General features: G+C 40.3%; 1 protein-coding gene across 1 annotated transcript in view; it reads left to right on the top strand.

Annotated features, from left to right (window-relative positions):
- Positions 1–21,161, top strand: part of LOC146336684 (ankyrin repeat and fibronectin type-III domain-containing protein 1-like) — a 524,472-nt gene that overhangs the window by 149,622 nt on the left and 353,689 nt on the right. The window contains exon 6 of the mRNA XM_084818734.1: positions 3,491–3,720. Within this exon, the coding sequence (XP_084674860.1) occupies positions 3,491–3,720 (230 nt within the window). The remainder of the gene's footprint in view (positions 1–3,490; positions 3,721–21,161) is intronic.

Raw genomic sequence — 21,161 nt, 5'->3', positions numbered from 1 at the left:
CTCTGGAGTTCCTTTCCCTACAAATTGTAGCCTCCACCTCGTTTACCCGCTTTCCTATTGTGTGATTGTGCACGAGGAGACCTGTGCTATGCAGATCTCTCTCCTTCCCTCCATCTCGTAATTCTCTTCTTCCCTCCATTCTCTCTCCCCTCCCCTTCTCTTTCTTCAAGAAGCTTGGAACCCCAGTTTGCTTAGTTCCAACCTTGACAGCACTTCAGTTGCCATAATTCAGGCCATCCAGATTAGAGCCAGGGGTGAACAGTTGCTGCCTTTTAGTTTCTAAAAGCAGCAGATCTTGCTTTAGACAAAGAGCTCCCTTTAAGATAACTTCCTCACCCTTGAATCCTGTGTGTGGAGTTGAGTGCTTTTTGGGGCAGAGTGTTTTCTGCCTCATATGTTTAGTGTGTATAGATTTGTCAGTTTATATATGACTTAATTAAATCCCTATTGGAGTTCATAGTGTGCTTATTAAAAAGTTAAAGGTGTCCCCAACTAGTCGTGTCCGACTCTAGGGTGTGGTGTTCATCTCCATTTCTAAGCCGAAGAGCCAGCGCTGTCCGAAGACGCTTCCGTGGTCATGTGGCCGGCATGACTGAACACTGAGGTGCACGGAACGCTGTTACCTTTCCCGAAGCAGTACCTATTTATCTACTTGCAATTTCTTGCTTTCGAACTGCTAGGTTGGCAGGAGCTGGGACTGAAGACGGGAGCTCACTCCGTCATGCGGCACTCAGGTCTCGAACTGCTGTCCTGCCGACCTTCCGGTCTGCAGTTCAGCATCTTAACCACAAAGTGCTAATTTCCAGCGTAATTACTGTGCATAATTTTGATTCTTGTGTGACCAATAAACCAACTCTTTGAAGAACAGAACCTGAAAATATCCTTTTTACATGTAAATCTCAAATTGAACTAAGGATAAACATGCATTTGGAGAAGGTGTGGATTAGCATGATCTCATTCTGTTCGCTGGTATAGAGGTGCCTTTGAAATTGACAAAGAATATCTTCTTACTGCAAGATGTCAGGACCTTCAGACAAGACATATGCTGTGTTTTAATGAAGGTATTTTGCTTTGATTTGGTATCACAGACTGTTCAGAGTGTGTCACCTTCATTATCTCAGTAATCCTTACTTACAACAGTCTGGTAATGTAGACCAGAATATTGGGTAGTGGGCAGGGCAGGGAGAGGCTTGCCTAAAGTCATGTTCTGAATTTATGCTAATTGTGACATGGGGCTCCCTAGCTCATGTTGTAAGTCGCTACACTATGCTTATGCATAGAGAGCAAGATTGAAAGTCATTCTCAGTTTTGTTTTATTTATTTAAAACATTTATATCCCATGTTTTAATTCTAAAATGTTTCCAAAGCAGCTTCCATAAAAATATAATGAAAATACAATAATATAAATAAAATACAGTACTAATTACAAACTCAGTAAAACACAATGTGAAACAATAAACAGTATCACAGTGAAAACCCAAAAACAGCAGTAATATCAGCTTCACCCTTCACTAAAAGCCTGGGTAAATAAAATAGTTTTGACCAGGTGTCTAAAACTTTACAGAGTAGGAGCGAGGGGAACATCTCTGGGAGGGTGTTCCGCCAGTTGCCACCTGCTAACTGCTGAAGGCACTGCAAGAAAGAATATCTTAAGACTGTAACAATGAGCAGTTTTTCTTATGCACAGGTCCCAAGCCATAATGGGCTGTGAAGGGCAATACTTTGAATTGTACCTGAAAATGCGCAGGAAGCCAGGGGCAATGTTTTCCAGAGTGCCGCGTGACGGAGTGAGCTCCCATCTTCAGTCCCAGCTCCTGCCAACCTAGCAGTTCGAAAGCAGGAAATTGCAAGTAGATAAATAGGTGCCGCTTCAGCGGGAAAGGTAACAGCGCTCTGTGCACCTCGGTGTTCAGTCATGCTGGCCACATGACCACGGAAGCGTCTTCGGACAGTGCTGGCTCTTCGGCTTAGAAATGGAGATGAGCACCACACCCTAGAGTCGGACACGACTGGCTGGGGACACCTTTACCTTTTTACCTTATATTGGGTAATAGCTGTGGGAAGCTCCTCTGAATGAGACCCTACAGAGTTGTTGGTAGTTAAACTGTAGTGGTCTAGAACACTTGTCTGATTCTGTATAACCCTGTTCCTGGACATTTCTTGAATCTTTCCTTATTAACAATATTTATTAACTTTTGTTTGCACGTTCTTTTTATTCTCAAGGGAGTTTTCCTGCTTAAGTACTTCTTTTGTCAAGGGAACATTCTCTTAACCTTGCATCATCATTCTGACCTCTTCTCTTGATAGCAGAGACAGGTCACTTTTTTTTTTTTTGGCATCTTCTTACAGCTGTGACATTTGTGCTCCTAGCTTGCATTTATTTGTTTATAAAGCACCTTTCAGGAGTAATTATTCTCCCGAAGTGGTTGTGTTGCATTATTTGTGAGGCTAAAGCAATTCCTAATAGTAATTAAGCACCTAAATAACTAAGCTAGGGGATCCCCTGTGAGCACCTCCAATGGTATATGTGAAAGGATCCCCAACATGGCCCCTGCAGGCACCAGCAAAACTTTTAATGTTGTTATTTCCCCCCTATTTTTTAAATATACGTACATGAATTTGTATATGTCCATAGCAATGAATTCATATGAAATGCATACAACTTTCTAGGAATTATGCATAGGCTTCAACAAAAGCAGATCCAAGTAAGTATCCATTTGAAGGTGGCGTCTATATGCCACCCGTTCAAATATTGAAAGTGTTGTAAGGTCCGCAATCCATTTCATTATAGGAGGTGAGTGTTTATCCTTTTGGTGTTGTAATATCAGTCTTCTTGTGGAAAAAAGGGTGTAGAGAATCAATTTATGCTGACCATTTGTTAATTTACATGAAGCAGGTAAATAATTTCAAAGAGTGTGTATGTGAACATCAGTGAATATTAAAGACTGTTCCAATACAAAATTTATCTGTGTAATAACCTCCCCAAAAGAAACAACTACTGCCAAAACTTATGTTTAAAAGAAGCATTAGCTGTATTGCACTGCCAGCAATTAGCTGAATTAGACAATCCCTTATTAAAGAGCCATTGAAGTGTCTAATAGACATGAAATGAAAGTATTTGCTGAATAAGATGCAGCTTAAGATCCATGGATATGACAGGTAGTTGCCATGGTGGTGATCCACTGATTAGGCATTTTGTGGTGGTGCCCACAGCAATTTCTCAAATTCCCAAATGTGCCCACAGGCCCCAAAATGTTGGGGAGTCTTAAATAATATACAATTAATGAAGAACTATGATACAGTGCCCTTGTCCCACAGGGTTGCAGTCTTCACTCATGAAGACAATGGTGGAAAGTAATGCGAACTTTGCTTTATTCTTTTGAAATACGTTGGCAAGAATTGGGAGTTATTTTTACTGTTAAGTCAGACAGCATTGATTTTGGCACCTCATTTCATGGTTGTGGGTCCTTCTTCTCTCTCTCACTCACAGGAGAGGCATGGCAGCTGGAAGATGACTGTGCTGAACCTGTGAGGGATCCTGCCCTTCAACCAAGGCTGTGCACTGCAATGGATGAGGCACCTTTCCGGTCCTTCAGAACTCAGTCTTTCTACATGAGGAAAAGTCTTTCGGTGGACAATCACCTAAGCTCCCTCAGCTATTCTATCCACCCCACAGAAACAAAGGCGGAGCGGGTCAAAACCAAACTTCGGAGGCAGTTTGTGAGTACCAAATGGCTGTGTCTCAAACCAGTAATCTTTCTGTTGTATTTAAAGGCTTCAAACCCATGTGCATTTTCCACATTTGCATCATTGTATGCTTCTCACAAACAGCCTGCACACTTAATCTGCTGAAACTGATGATGTGCTCTTCTTGGTTGCGGTAAGATGGCATATCAAAAGTACTGAATCCTAGTTATCTGTCAGATATTTCAAATCCTCATAGGGCTCCTCTATGTGCATGGTTAAAGCCAAGGTTTATAGCTTTTGCATCCTAAATATGTCCTGCTTGGGTAGGATAAGGATGTGTGCAGTGTGCATATACACAACCCTCTACCTTACCTGTCACCTTTGGAATGTGCAGTTGAAACCCTGCATTTGTCAGAAGTAAAAAAAAAACACCTGTTTGTTGTCATAGATTTTTGTCCCTCCAAACATAAGAAGGTTGCGATTATTGAAAACTCTAGATGCAGAATTGATCCAGTGCTAGAATAACAGGTGGTGTTTGTATCAGTACACAAAAAGGTAAAGAGACACCAGAAGATAAGTGTCCCTATAAGATATAAATATCTAGGTTGATCTGAGTACAGCCATATATAGAGGGTGTGTGTGTGTGTGTGTGTGTGTGTGAGTAGAATAGAAATGGGTGCTATCAAGCAGTGCCAAGGAAAACTTCTGTTACTTGAGAAGCGAGGGGATCCCTTGGGTGTGAGAGGTGAATAAGAAGGCAGAGTTTGATTTAAACTCTAAATTGTTTTAATAATGTACCTGCTTTTAGGTAGGGTAATTTTGAAGCTGGCTTGCAATCCCACAGCCTGTTGATGAAGGTAATGAATGAACCAGGGTGCTCAGTCGGATAGAGGGATGTGCTGCTTCACTTTGAAAGAGAAATGAAAGTGGATAGAAGAAGATTAAGCTTTTGCTAGTGTTTTCCTTTTATACATACACAATTAGACTTTGATGAGGGTGAGAGAGGGTTCACTTGTCTCCTTGAAAATGTAACTTGGTGAAGTAGTTTTGATTCCTTAAGGCAGACAGGCTAAGAATCTAAGCAGGGTGTGTCCAGGAAGCAGGGGTTGTGAAGGCTAAACCAAACTTGCTCAAAGCAGCCGAACTCCTGACTGACATTGAGTGTGAGGTAGTCTACACCAAGGGTTACTGTGGAAGAAGACTGTAAACATGTTTTGTTAGAGTTTATTCTTATAAGATTAATGGGAAAGACAGCAGAGGAGCACAAATGGCAGATGGGATACACTGTAGTCGGTGAACTCTGTTTAACAATTAATGGGCTCATTTTCCACTTCAGAGAGACACCTGATCTGGAGAGGGTTTGTCTCCTTACCTCATTACCAGCCTCAGGATTGTAATGAAGGGATCAGGTGTCCCTCTACTGAAAGGCAATGCTGTTGTCTTAGAAAGGGTTGCCATTTTGTATACAAGTGCATGGAAATAATAGGGAAGAATGTGAGGAAACCAGGAGGGGTTGTTGCGAACCTGTGTGGCTAGAAGACAGGGAGAAAAACACCTGTGATAAAAATATCCCAACTGTTGTTCCACAGTGTTTTGCAGGTATCTTCATTTTTATTATTCTACTTGGTGTTAGATGGAGCTGTGTTGCCTGGCATATAATCCTACTATTGCTTCAATTTACAATATGCTTGGGTCTGTCTACTACTTCACTAAGTCCCTAGCAATCTTGGTTTCATTTTATGAGATAGTCATGGATTATACCAAGAGAAAACACAGAAACCTGATGTGACATTTAGGGTGCTTCCAGGTGGATGGCTCTTAGAGCGGCCAGTGAAAAGACATTGTGTAGTGGGAATAAAAAAGATGGAAGAAGCATTGTCAACTGGACTTACTGTAAAATTTCATGAATGAAGCAGGGTGATTTCACAATAAAAGCCTCATCTGCAAGCATCATTCTATGGATGCTGATTTAAGATCATGATTCTGCAAACTGCAAGCGAATAAAACAAGAGTGAAATGTAAGAGACAACAAGTGAATGAAAGCAGCCATCTTTGGTGCCATCATTTGTGTTGAGAAGCAGAAAATATCAGAAGGCTTTTGAATGTTTAGAGCCACTCAGTTTTGCTTTGGGGTAGAAACAACCTGTCTTCTGCCAATTCTTTTGTTACTTTATACTATACTACTGGTTGGGAAAGAATGTCCATTTTGGTCAGATTTTCTGGATACTGTTTCTCCTCCCTCCCTTTGCAATATGTGGTCTGGCTTGTTTGCATGAGTCATCTGGTGGCATTTGCTATGCAAGCATCTTCCTGCAATGTGCCTGTTTTTTGTGCCTGTGGCATGCTATGGCATAAGTTGATCTGTGGGAAATTAGGGTGGTGGTAGATAGACTGGCTTTATTAATTTTTATTTGTTACATATATATCCCACCTTTCCTCCAAGAAACCCAAGGTGCTGTACATGATCCTTCTCTCCATTTTATCCTTGCAACAACCCTGTGAGGTAGGTTAGGCTGAGAGTCAGGGATTTTTTAAATTGAATTTTAATGTGTTTTATTGTTTTAATCTATTTTAAATTGTTTTTGTAAGCCGCCTTGAGTGCCATTTTTTGGTAGGAAGGCAGAGAATTACTCAGTCAATTAATTAAATAAATAAACTGGCCCAAATGTACCCAGTGAGGTTCATGGCAGCGTGGGGACTAGCAACTGGGGCTCCCTAGTCCCAGTCCAACACTCTAACCACACTGGCTCTTAAATAATGCCCCTTGGAACATGTGGTCTGTTGGTCCTTTCCAGCTCTGTGATTCTAAGAAGTTCTCTGAGTTTGTAGGTATAGCAGAATGTTAGGAAAGGAGAAAATGACTATCGAAAGGCTAAGCTTAAAGTAATGTAGGCTTTTCCAGCATAAAAAACACCTTGCCAAAAATGAATTGAAAGCGTTGTTGGTAGTGATTGTAATAAAGACTTTGTGACACCACTGCAAGATCAGACAAGGGGAATGCAGCCAAAATGTGCAGATTACCAGCATCTTGGCTTTCAACAAATGGACAAAGCTCCAGTGTGTCAGTAGAGAAACTGGCGGAGAGATCCCAGTAGGAATTGTATTTTAGGCTCCCAGAAAGCAGAGCAGATACTGATCTCTTTGACCCATCTGCTGCTTATTGCCCTCTCAAGGAAGAGTAGCCCCCCCCTCTCATTTTATGGAGATGATATGACACTGCTGTGCACACCATATCTCTGGCTGTGGCACACTGTGATCGTGATTTGATATGTGGAGGATGGTACATGGCTGGCCCTTCCAAATCCATTATTCTTTGATGATGTGGTTATATTCCTGAAAAGGTTAGCCTTTATTTCCAGAGGTCTTTGGGTCTGTAATTCATAAAACTCCTAGCTTCCGTTGTGTCATGATACAGTAGCTTTAAGGCCAGCAACTAATTTTTGACAGTAAACATATTTTCAACTCAACAGCTGAATGGTTGGCAACATTAGCTCGCTCTCACATGAACCTAAACACAAAGTTCTTTCTTTACTCACCTCAGCTGCTCGCTTCCATTTACTTTGTCTTGGCTTGTGTATGGGAATGAGCAGCCTAGATACACAATAATGGAAAGCGTCTGTCAAAGCCATTCTTGTTCTTCACTTTGTGCCAGAGTGGTGTTCAAGACCCCTTAGCCTAATCCTTGGCTTGTAAGAAAGAGACTGAAGTGTATAATATTGTTATTATACACCTCACATGTGCAGTGGAAGAATTTCTTTGGGATCAGGGACTATATTGAGGGCCACTTGGGAAAACTTTGGGGGCTGGATTTGATCCCTGGGCTTCCAGTTGCCTATCCCATTTTTAGGATGATGATTATGTTTTTTTTATAGGAAGGAAATATGCTTACTATAACTTAAGAAAGTTAAGGTTACCATGTGCGATTTGAGCTACATAGCCATGGAGGATGGAAGTTTCTCTCCCTGCAGAGATAACAAAATCTTTTTGTTTCAGAATGTAACTTGTGGATTCATAGCTCAAATATGCTTTCTGACCCAAATCTTGGAACTTTAGAATATACAACTTCCATTAGCTCTGCCAAAATAATGAGTCGACTTGACATATGTAAGCTTTCCCCCCTCTTTCCCCCCATAATTAGATGTCTGTTGATCTGTGTTCACATACTTTATTAAAGTTAGAAATCATCTCTGTGAACAACTGGTTGCTTGCAGTACTTGGTTGGTTTACCCCATGTTTCTAAGTCTTAAAATACTGCTGGCCACACTGCCAAGATGGGTTTTATTTCAAGTTTGGCTTCTTTCCTGTTTCAATAAGACGTTGATGGCAACACTAATAAAGTTTAAGTAATAGATATGTTTTGCTGATTTTGACGTTTTAATTTGTAACCAATCACAGCCATGTGCTGAGTCAGCAGCCTTGTTTTGTGAATCTTGAGGGGTAACCTTGTTAGTCTGTTGTAGCAAAAACAAAAACAGTGTTGCAGCACTTTAATGACTAGCACACTTATGGCATAAGCTTTCAAGTCATCAGATGCATGAAGATCTAGTCAAATTAGTGCACTTATTACACTTCTCTCCATTTGGTTACAGAACACACTAGAGAACACAGTGGTATGCTTTTTACATTCCCCTGAAGAAGTCTACTTCAAAACACCTTGGGCCAATAAAATCTTCTCTGTGCACGCTTGATATTTTATCTCTTCCCTGCTCCCCACCACCTCTCTTAGTCGGACCCAGTCTTGGAGTAACTTCTAACACAAAAGAACAAGAGTAAGATAACCAACTTTTGTAGTGGCATCTTGTTGCAGGGAATTTAGCTTACATGATCAAATATTTAGCTTCCAGTAGCTAATTATATTTGCTTTAACACAAAACAGGAGTATTTAGAACTGATGTGACGTCTGTGCACCCCTTTCTTTCTTAAAATAGGGAAGGGACTTCAAGCTCTATTAACCTAAAGACTACTCTCCAGGTAGTTTAGATGGTTCATGTGGGTTTAGTTCAGAGTTACTGAGTAACCCAGGGCAAAATGGATGAATGTTCGTAAATCAGGGAAAGTGTAAGGCTATAGCTTAGTGGTAGAGCGTATGCTTTGCATGCAGAAGTCCTGAAGTTCAGTTTCTTACATCTCTAGTCAGTGCTGGGAAAGATTCCTGGCTGAAATTCTGGAGAGCTGCTACCAGTCAGTGTAGACAGTACTGAACTAGATGGAAAATGGTCTGACTTGGAGTAAGGTGTCGTTGAGGGAAAGTTCATTCAGGGAAAACAGAACATAAAAGGCTGAGAGTGCTTCCAGAGTTTGTGCCAGTTATGCTAATCTTTCTTTGATTTTCTTTTGATCCTGAGATGAACCTATGCAACTAATCGAAATTTTCCTTCTAGAAGGGCAGTGCTGTTGAGCTGGAGCTTCCATCTTTATCAACTGAAAATAAGCTGAAATCCTGACTATATCTGTTATTTATGGTAAAAGCGATAAAGCTTTTAAATAATTCTAGCCAGACTTCATTTTTGTTTTATCTCTATTCCTTGTGCAGTATAGACACCGTTGTTACAACGTTTTGCGCCAATCTATACAAGTGTTTTGTCTCATTGATGTAATGTCTGGTTCTCTCATGCTCACAACCCATTGCCCTGATGCTGTTTCCTCCTCAATATTCCATTTTTTTCCAGACCACTTTTATGATGTTTCTTTCTGTGGTTGCTACTGAATTACATGTGTTCCAGTCTAGTGGCATTATAACCCTTACTGATGGCAATGGCTTCAGAGCTGTAGAATCTGTTTTGCAGCGTTTTCTCCCACCTTCCCCTTTGACCTTTGGCAGGGGGAAGGAATTTGCAGACAGGAAATCCATGGCTGTCCTCCATTTCCTCTCCTTTGATGTCCAGGGTGGCTGGTCAGCCATTATCATTTTATTTTTAGGCTATTTTTCCATGAGCACCTATGCACCTATACTTATGCGTGGCTGTGAGTAATCATAGGATCTTTCTATTTTAAATCCTGCACTCTTGCACAGGTGGTGCTCATACATTTACTGATGTAATAAAAAGCAAAAGCAAATTGAAATGGCAGCTTCATCTCCCATTTCTCTTGCAAGTGCAGCACTACGTAGCATGTGCCTTGGAAACAAAAGTAGATTTGCCTTTATCTCAGCTTTGCTTACATGAGGTTTAAATTATGAGCTATATAATTTTTCTGTTCCATATGTTTAAAGAAGTAATACTTGTAGAAGTAGACACTGACTTTTCTGTTACTGGATCTCATCTCTACACTGGGTATCTTTCTCCTCATCTCTTCCCACCACATCAGATCTTGTCTGATTATTCTGTATATTTTCAGTTAACTGGTTGTGAAGGCCTGATTTGATGCTGAAAATAATCCCCAGATACTTCTGCTTTAATTTTTATGTGAATAAAGCCCTCTCTCGTCTCTGGGATTCATTTAGGATTGACTGTTGCTTCTGCAAAGGAAGTTTGAGGATATGTTACCCACTGAAAACAGGTTTAACTTTACAAGAGCCAAAGTACGCTGTCACAGTTGGTCACAGAGCATACATCTGATATTAGGCATGGGAACTAATTATTATAAGCCGATGCTTAGGCAAATTTTGACTGCAGATAGCAATCATAAACCCAAATGAGTAACACACTGTGGCCCTATAGGCTCAAAACACTATAGTGATCTACATATGATTACCATTTTTTCTACAATTAAAATAAAATGGACATATTTTATTAAAATAATACAAGGAATGGTATTCATAAGGGTGGACAACATTCATCCCTTGAGACAATTGAGCTACTCACAATTTCAAATTTCTAGGTTTGATTTTAATTTTCTAGCACCTTGCTGCTGAATTATATATTGTAAAATGTAATGATGACAATGTAAAGAGTTATAAACAAGTATATAAGAGGCCTTTTCCTGTCTATTATTTATCAAGAAAGGTTGATAGCCTCTGCTTTCTCAACAAATGTTCAAGGAAGGTGTATCTGATTTAGTTCACAAATTTTCATAGGCTGCTGCATGTTTTACATAGTGGAAGCTACCGATGTCTGATTAAGTATGAAGTAGAATAAATGTGACATATCATCCACCAGCATTAGTTGGACATTCACTTTGTTTATTACAATGTTATACAAATTCTGGGTAGCTTTGCCTCAGGCATCTCTGCCTCAGGCATCTCTACCGTTCAGTGTAGATATGACAGTTGTTGAACCTTAACGTTTTCATAATTTCTTTTCAGGTGGCATTTGACTCCAGAGGCAGAAAATGTGGTGAGCTTTAAATGCCTCCTGAAAACATACCTGTTTACACAAACTTTCCCTGGCTTACAAATGATTATTATGATGCAGGTCCATTTGATTGTTTTCTATTGCTATTTTTAATTGGTTTTATTTCTGTTTAGTTATTTATCTTTGTAGCTGTAATTGTTTATATTAACTGAGTATTTTATTAATTGGGCATAGTGATTTTTAAGACTTTGGCATGTAAACCAGTTTTGTTATATCAAGGAGTGTACAAGTATTATTAATTCATGAATAAGTAAATGATACTGCTTTTCTGGAAAGCTCTACACTCTCCCTCACTCATGCCCACTAAAGACCCAACCTACTGTACACACGCAAGTAAAAGTGTGGTTCTGATTTATAGCTTTTTATAATTTATAAACTGAAATTGGGAAATATCCCAAAAGAGTTTTAAGCAGAAGCAATGCCATTATAAAATATGTATGCTCACTATCTTAAGTGAAAACGTCTTTCATGTGTCAATGCAGTTCGAAAGAGTATCATTTGGCTCTGATAGTTAGCTTAACAAATAATTATCACACATTTACTGTATAAGCCAAAGGCCATGGCAAAGGGAATATCACATGAAAAGATACCAATAAATTGAAAATAAAAATATAAATATATATGCAATACAGTAATAAAAGAATCTCCTCCAATTTTCCCTGAAAATATAGAAAGAAACATTGACAGTAATAACTGTACTGTTAGACATTTGTCAAGAATAGCAGAAAGAGCAACAAAAGACATCCAGCTGCTGTCTCTCACCATGTGCAAAGTACATAACAGGTTACAGTGATTCTGTGTTTTGCTGTCATGGATAAGCCTGCATTATCTTCCTAAGCTTTCAGCAATCCAAGTGGGTTGTGTGATGGCCCTTTTTTTGCATGTGTGCTTTTGTGATGTCAGCTTCACAGCCCTTTAGGCTGATAAAGCCTTTGAAATATCCTGGCTTAACTGGCTTATGAGATAAACAAAACAGTCTGATACCAGCAATCAAACTGAGAATGTGCTATTTCTAGCAGCACCTTTGTTTGTCTCCCAGGTATAACATAGAATGTTCCTGTGGGGTGCAAAAGTGAATTGAAAAGGGCAGAATTGGGATTTGAGATCAAGTTTCACATGACTCCTCCGCATGAGTTCTAATTTGAGAAAGTTTCTTATTGACGCTGCAGCAATCAACTCCTCAAAGGCCATTTCTAGGAATAATTTATGTGGCTCTTGTATGGCATTGCCAACTTGATTAGGAGCTGTGTCATAAACGGGTGCACTTGACGCATATTCCTGATAAAACAAGCAAGAGTGATGGGAAAGCTCTGTACTATGCGACTGTGAGACAAGAAGATTTTGCCAAAGGGCCTTGAATCCTCTTACATATTGGCGGTGATGTACTGTGATTGGGTGCACATTTGGTTTGAATCCTATGATCTCTCACCACAGGGCGGGCAGAGAAGATAGAAGGTGGGGAAGAGTGTGTTCAGTGGAAGCATTCATCTTACACCATCTCATTTGTCTCCATAGAGTCACTCTGATGTAGAGGCTGTGATGGAGTTCAAGATACAGACTAAGCCCACTCCTCCCCCCCACTTCCCGAAGCCGTACGTTTTCACCCCCTCTGTTGGTGCAGTTGCACTAGTATTGGGGACATGCTGGCATACCCTGCCATCAGCATATCCCTGGTAATGTGACAGCCTATATAGAGTGAGTGTCCCTGTTGGTGACATATCTCCACGATGTGCTGCTGCAGGGGACTTATATCATAAAGCACTCCTGCTGCTGTAGTTGGAGCACAGAATTGTGTTGCTAGTCGTGCACATATTGGCTTCCCACTGCCCTGTCAATGGCCAGTATCCAAAGAACTGCACAAATAGTTCCGTATGCCCAAGGTGGGTTTGTGGTATGTGTCTCAAAGAACTGGTACATGCAAGCCTTTATGTGATTTTTTTTATCCTGGCCCCAAGTGCAGAAAAATACTCATACTATACTTGATTTATTACAAGAAGACTGATTTTTTTCCCCTATAGAAATTAATATTTTTGTAGGAAACTACTGCACAACTTGGCAATAAGAGTTCTTTTGCTTTGTTTTGGTTTATTTCCCTTGCTATTTTACTAAGAAACGCTCATCCTACTCCATTGTCCAATATGTAGAGCACTAAAAACTTGCAAGTGTCAAGGAATGTGTCACTTCCAACCCATCTTCTGTACATGATAAGATATATGCACTTTTATTGGCTCTGCTGACTTTGGCTGTGCTTCAGGGGCCGGGACCTCTGGAGTATAGTGTCAACTCTGTGTTTCTTGTGAAATTAAATCTACTACTTTGATATTACTCCTAATCAAATGACCTGTTAAACTGTTAAATTTTGAAGCATGATGTACTAATCATTTTCACAACGGAAATGCTTTGCAGATACCCATGATTTGTTCCAAATTTCCCTTCATGTGTTTGTTCAGTTTGTGCAAGGTAAGCAATGATAGTTCTATTGATTTATGGAACTTGCTGCCGTTGGATGTGGTGGTGGTCACTAGCTTTAAAAAATAGATAAATTCATGGAGAAGTCTAGTAATGGCTGCTTGTCATGACGGCTATATGCATCCTCCAGGTTCAGAAGCACTATGCCACTGAATCCTTGCTATTGAGGAACAACAGTGGGAGAGAACTATTGCCTTCATGTCCTGTTTGTGGGCTTTCCAGAGGTAGCTGTTGGCTATTGTGGGAAACAGAATGCTGGACATCCGGCTGGGCTGTTCTTATGTTCTTAAACGTATGTTGTAGTGAATATACAAGATTTGGTGAATGTTGGTCTAAGGTGCAATAAGCGTAGCTTGTAATTATGTATGACCTGAACTTTGCACAACCAAATAATTTTCCGTTGCATGCCTTCTGATATCAAATGGTTCCACGTCTTTTATTCTTTTCCCAGTTGCTTTGTTTCCAGTTGGTGATTTTATTATTTAAGTATTTACCCCATTTCCTTTTCCCACTGGGTTCATGATCAAAAAGGAGAACATATATCCTATCTAAATTTGGTACTTGATGCTGCTTATATGTTACATGCATTTAGGGACTATTACATAATGACCCGGTTTATGCCATGTGGTAAGCCACTGTGGGTAAATGAACCCGCAGGGCTCTGTGCCATGTATTGGCTGCCATTTTGCATATGCAAGCTGGGTGGGGGGGGGTAGGTTGCCATGTGAACCTGTTGTGAGTGGGTTGTTGGTATATTGAACAAACCACCCACAGCCAATGAGCTGTTTTAGGGTTGTTGGTGGTTTGTGAACCATGCCAACAACCCATCTTCGCCAGGTTCTCATAACATGACAAGCTGTGGCTTACCCTCGCTGCAGCTTGCATATGCAAAATGGCAGCTGGTGTGTGTCATGAAGCCTGTAGGTGAATTAACCCATGGTGGCTTGTCATGACATGCCAACAGGCCCATTATATATTTGGAAACTATTGCTTGCTGGTTCCCTATTATTCACACGGCACCCCCTTCTCTCTTTTTCTCTTTTTCCCTCTCCCCCTCCCTCTTTCCCATTCAGTTGGCTGTTGGGGAAGGGAAAGATTGTTCTTGCTAGCGGCCTGAACTGATTGCCTGCAGAAGGCTTTTGAAATTAGGCCGAGAGCCACAGATTGCCCACCTCTGATCTAGACCATGAAACTGGCTTTTCAGTATGGGAACTTAAAAGCAATTCTTCCAACTGTGTCTGTAACTCATACTTGATGACACTGAGGACTGTGTGAAAATGTCTCAGCTCTGCATTTTGCTCTTAATCTGGCTTATCGCCCCAGTGCCACTGCTGAATTAGTTCTTTCCTTTTAGTTGTTCTTGTTTTCTTCCTCTTGCCCTCTGTGCATCTTCTTTTATGATGGAGACTTAAGTGCAAACATTGACAGAACTGGGATTAGAAGAAGAGCACTTGAAGGGTTGGGCAGCAGTTGGCATACCAGTCTGTGGTAGCAGAAAGAAAACAAGAGTATTTAAATGTCAGGGAGACTATATGTGACAAGGATATGAAGATAAGAGGAGAGGAGACAGACTGGCTGAGACTGCAGTTGAGAGAGAATTACCAAGGAGGTTGTATTGGCCTCAGAAACGTCTGTCGATCTCCCAGATCAAAGCAGGATTGACAGTCCATGTAATGTTTGCTGGTGTGAATGACAAAGACAAATATCAAGAATAGTGGGCCAATTTATAGCTCCCTAGGGGAACAAGGGGGCACACTAGTTCGAGCAGTACTTTGAACCACTGTGATATTTCACAGCAAGCTGAGAGCAGACTAGAGTAGGAATTTGTTTTCCTTTCAGAAGATGTTACCTTGCCTATATATTTTCCTTCCATTAGAGAGTTGTATGTGAATAGGATGAAGAAAGGAAGCTGTGTATTTGAGCTCTGTATTAAAAAGCTGCGCATTAAAAAGACACTGATGCTTTCGCCTGTACTATGGCTGTCTCTGCTTATGTTCTGCACCAATTTAGAACAGATTTGTGTTTAGAGCAAGGTTACAACAAGCACCCCCGCCGCTTCTCCCAAATCTGCCCTCTCTGGAGCTGAGAAATACTCCAGAGGATGCTGCCCCTTTCCCACTGGCAGTTGGCATTGTGATCACAGGACAGATATGTTTCTTTATTGGTCATTATGCTCTGAAAATCCAGCATACTGGAATAAGTATGCAGTGAGCATGGGGAAAAGCTGAATGGAAGATTATGCTTCTGATCCCATGGGCAGTATCCAGTATTGCCACTCTGTTTACGCTTTTGCTGTACTGCCAGTATGAGTGACTTGTAGTGGTATACCTATTGTGTAAGTTGGGTTTCCCCAGAAAATCCACCACACTAGCTTGCACTATTGGTGTACTGCTAGAGGTCGCTTATGCTAGTGGTACATCAGTAACATAAATGGAGTGACAGTGTTGGATACTGCCCATATATTTAGGGATTATGTGTGATGCAGAATGTTCATGCACCTGTTGGTTTTTGACAGGTTAGTTGGCTACAAAAACAAGAATAATTAATCAATTCCTCTTCCCTCTCTATTTTTAAAATAATAACCAAACAACAATAACATTATTTATATACTATTTTTAGGAGTGTTCAAAGTGATTCACATCTATTATCTCATTAGGCTTACAACAACCCTGGGGGGTACATCAATATCATTTAACCCATCTTGCATATGGGAGATTAAAACCGAGTGTGTGTGTGTGTGTGTATGGGGTATGTGTGTTTACCTATGACTTGCTACTAATAAGTTAATGGCAGAGGTAAGATTTGAGCCAGGACTTCCAGATTTGCAGCCAAATACTTCTGCTTAGGCACTATGCTACACTAGCTGTGTGCCAGCTTTACTTTCACAGACTCTACTGACATTGTTTACTTCATCTGTGTCCATTCCTGGGGAGAGATGATGTATTCATTTTTATCCATGTTCTATTACAGCCTTCCCCAAACTGGTGCCCTCAGGTGTTTTGGATTATAACACCCATCACCCCTAAGCATCAGTGAGGCTGGTTGGGGCTGATGGGAATTGTAGTCCAAACCATCTGGAAGGCACCAGGTTGCGGAAAGCTGTTCCAGTAACTTCAAGGCTAGACTACTGTCATGTGTCTTATGTGGGGGCTAAGCTCCCTTTGAAACACTTCAGCTGTTGCAGAATCTTTACTGGCTTCCAGTATGTTTCCAACCACAATTCAGAGACATTGAAGTAATACATAAATTGCCTGCAGCTATCCAGGGGTAAGTCATTGCAATTTAAGAACAATTTGTGCTCAGTTGAGAATGATACATGAGACAGAGCAGCAATATATTTATAGAGAGGAAAAAGTACGTGTTAGACACAAGGTTCCTACCCTGGGGAAAAAGGAGGGGTTATTCATGTTGAAAGGGGCATTTTACTTTGGCTTTGATCCGGATTTATAATTTTGAAGTGTGGGTGTTAATGAACAGTTTGCAAATTCAAATGAGATTAAAAAGTTTATATGAGCCAATAATTAATTTCCTCTTGATCCAAAATAGAACAAGCAAAAGGGCACTGTGAATTTTATTTTTGGCAAACCCGCAATGTTTAGTGGTTCAGCTGCTCCTTTGTTTTACAGCAGCTCTTAATAACATTTGTGTAGTTCTATGCATTGCCAGTGTCAATGAATATTAACAATGGCAGGTGGCTTTTTTAGGTTCACTAGAAAGAAATTGAACAAACAACACCATGATGACAAATTAGAAACAAAATATTTCCTAAACCTACCTAAAAACAACTGGGTACTGAATGGATAAGGTTTCTAGCTTCTTAAAGTCTCTTAGTAATCCACATTTCTGATACAGAGAAGTTTGTTTTTTTTTAATATTGCTGGTCTTGGAAAAGATGTGTGCATTAGATAAATGTAACTTACTCTCCTTCAAATTTATTTATAAAAAACATTTATATGCTACCTTCCAGCCCTAAATTCCTCAGTATAACAATTAAAAGCTTATTGCAGTTAAGACCAGAGAGCATCAAAAGAAGCCAAGGTGTACAAACAAATAAACGAAGAAACAAAAACACAAAAATAATTCACAACAGGCAAGATTAAAATATGTGAAAAGCTTGGCGGAATAAAAATGTCTTGATTACTCACTTTAAAGACATTGGAGAAGGGGCTAACCAATTGCATAACATCCTCCATTAGGAGGATGTTATGCAGTTGGTGCACAGCAACTGAAAAGGCCCTGTCTTGCATCCTTGCCAGTCACATCTCTCTTGGCAGTGGAATGCAGAGAAAGCCCTCTAGAGATTGGTGTAATTGACAGGCAGGTTCATGCAGGAGAAGCCATTCCTTCAAGCATCCTGGTCCCAGGACACTGAAAGCCTGAATTGGGCTTGGAAACAAATTGGGAACCAGTGCAATTGAAATGACAGCACCGTGATATGGTCAGAAAAGCAGATGCCAGAAGTATGTTGCCCCAGCAGTGCGAGACTGGCCTCTTGCCATGGCACTGTCTTAAACTTTGGAAGCCCAGAGCCACTCATGGAGGTCATTCCCACCCTGATAATTGCCCTCCTTCCAGGCTGGGTGGTGGTTGGGTAGGAACCACATGCATGATTACTCCTGTTTAAGTGGTCCTGAGCTAATCTAAACATTACTGCAGTGGCATGGACAAGTTCTCTGATTAGAGCGGCCACTTAGTGACCACCAAAAAAGAGGAAATGCAACACCAAAAGAGGTCAAAAGAGGACACAGATTTGCATAAAAGTCTCATGTGCTAATTTATATGTACAGATGGAAAATTAGGAATGATTACTATAATTTAAATAGAAATACAATATATCTCCTCAGAGAGGCTCGACTGGTGCCTACATGGTGGTCTTTTTGGCACCAGGTGAAGACCTTTTTATTCTCTGAGGCATTTTAGTTCTTCAGTTTTTATTGTTTTAAATGTTATTTATGTGTAGATCTTTACTATGGTTTTACAAGGTAGTTTTAAACCTTCAAAAGTTTTATATTATGTATTTTATGGCTTTAACTGTTGTGAACAGACCAGAGAGCTTTGGCTATTGGATGGTATAGAAATTAAACTAATCTCCCCATTGTGTTGATAACTGTGACATCCTGTGTGCCTAGTCACTCTGCTGACCAGGTGCTAACTGTTGATGGGCAACTCAAGGCCTCTGGGCTCTCCCTTCTTCAGGTTCTTTATCTTGAAACTGGACTTGGACTGGGCAGCCCTTCAAACAGAGGATGCCTTAAATAAAGGCCTGTCCTCTGTAATGTAGGAAACACGGCCACTTACTCTCTGTGATGCATGAATCTTCTGTGAATGTGTGCCATGTATCTTATTAACTCCTTTTTGTAAGGAGGAGTGAAAGTGTTTTGAACAGCATACAGTAGTGAAGCCAGTCTATTGAACAGGTTAAGCCAAACGTTTTCGTTTTGATCGAATAATGCTGTTGATTTTGTTCTTTAGCTCTCAGCTTCTGGCTGCACTATCAGCTGCTCACTGCAAGAGGTCTCTCTAGCACCATGCTTACCGCTCCCAAGAGGCTGAGCAATAAATGATACTTTTGCCTGCCTTTCATTCTCTCTCCAACCCGTCCCCCATCTTCTGTTCCCTTTGAAATTGAGGCTTTGTTTTTATGCACCATTTCTGTCGCTAGAGTTGCGCCAAACTCCACACTGGTTGCAAATGCTCTTATTCGGGCGGTATTACTCTCCGGTGGGATAACAGTAGCTGCTATTGTAGCTTGAATGTAACAGCCGGATGTTTGATGAGAGAGCTATGGGCATGTTTGACTTTCAGCGTTAAATTGTCAAATTTTAAAATTATTATAGTAACTTTTCTTCCTTGTAGTTAACGTGACAATCTGGACTTAATGCTATAGTTTCCTGTCTTGTAATCATGAGACTTTGTATTGTCTATGGACTAGATAAAATTCCAGTTATTATATTAAAAAATTCTGTCCTTGTTGGTTGCAGCAAGAATTCTGAAACTGTAAAAAAATGCTAAACCAAGGAGAAATTAGTGCAGTTAAAGAGAAGTATCATCAAGGTCCAAGACATTTGTTTTTCACATTTCAGAGAATAATAGTAGTCTGTTCATGATCATGTAGTTTGCCATTAGTCAGATTAATAAAGGGTGCAATCCTATGCATGTTTAGACGGAGAACTGTCCTACAGCTCCCAGCATCCTCAACCAGTTTCTCTGTAAATATTCTCTCTAAATTCTGTGTGTGTGTGTGTGTGTTTTAATAATACCCCTTTACTGCCGTGTTAGATTCTGTTTGGCCTGTCAAGTTTTATATGGGTTTATACTGCTATCCACCTTGAATGCTGTGGTAAGATGGGCTGGATGGAAATATTTCAAATACATAAAACTATACATCCTATGATATCATTCTTATGTGAGGTAGCTCTCAGTGCTGAAGAAATTTCTCATCTCTGCCAGTCCCAAGAAACTATGGCTGATTAATATATGGTTAGTTATGAAATGACTTGGGAATCATAGCTGCTTTAAGCTTACTGCCATGCCAGTTGGCATGCATGTGGTCTCTCAGTATTCTGGTTTTGCTGTTGAATGACATTTTGCCCATCTATGTATGAAGAGCAAGAGGGACCTCACTTATATCATCAAATGCAACATTGGAGTAGATAAGGAAGCATATCATGCCTTGTCTGCCCCCTATGGCTGAAAGAGAGATAGTACTGGAGGTGGGTTAGAACTTAAACGAATCATTGGGTGTGTTCTTAACATGGGTTTTTAATGTTAGGAGGCTAATGACTTTTCATTTTGGACAACTCCCAGGGACAGCTCACTCTACCACAGAGAGACTATCTACATTTGTGTGTAACTCAAACGAGTTTCCAAATTGTAGAACATTATATTTTTCATGAGATTATGCTGTTGGGATCTGCCATTAGATCCTGAGTTGTGATGTGTCCTCTAGTGCTGAACCATTCCTGTGTTGAGAGGTAAAAGAGAATTGCTCCTTCTGCTCTCACTTCTGAGAGACAGCTGTAGAAAATGTGATCATAGCCGATCACAGTAAAAATTAGTAGAAATCTGAGTCAACTTTAAAGGTAAATATACCCATTTAGACAACTAGTTTAATACAAACAAGATGACTGCTTCTTGCCATTTTTACACTCTTGGTACATCTACACCATTAGGACCTTAAAGTTTCAGCTTTTTAAGATCCAACACATTACTTAACTGCTTAAAATTCTACCATTAATTTAAATTTCAGTTCCATATTCTCTGTCTGGGATAGGTATCTTTGGTAGGTTTGCATGGTCATGGAGAAACACAGAGGTGATTCCTGGCCAATTTGGTGGCATAGAAGTGGCCTTTGTGCCATATCACTCACATCTGTTGGATAAACTGAAGTTGAGAGGTTGATGATGGAGCATCCAGAGCGCCACCCTCCAGCTTTATAAAAAACATGTCATACTGAACAGAGTGATGATGGACTACAACTCTCATTATTCGTAGCCAGCATGGTTGGGGAAGGCTGCTTTAAAACATCATCTTCCTTTCCATGTTCTTGCTCCAAAAACATTCCTTTTGTCCATGGAGGTTTTTAATCTACTATTTTTGCCCTTACACTCTGCCTTTAACTAATATTTTTAATGTGTTAATGAGCACAGGGAGAGTTTCAGTAGTAGTTCTTTTTAAGAGCAAAGGGTCAGACAATCCTCAATCCTTCTGAAG

The sequence above is a fragment of the Heloderma suspectum genome, chromosome 12, assembly GCF_057233095.1.
Source record: "Heloderma suspectum isolate Gila_16-S chromosome 12, 16-S_ref, whole genome shotgun sequence".
Classification (NCBI taxonomy): Eukaryota; Metazoa; Chordata; class Lepidosauria; order Squamata; family Helodermatidae; genus Heloderma; species Heloderma suspectum.
Note: the sequence above shows the minus strand (reverse complement) of the source record. Positions and strands in the feature narration are given on the sequence as shown.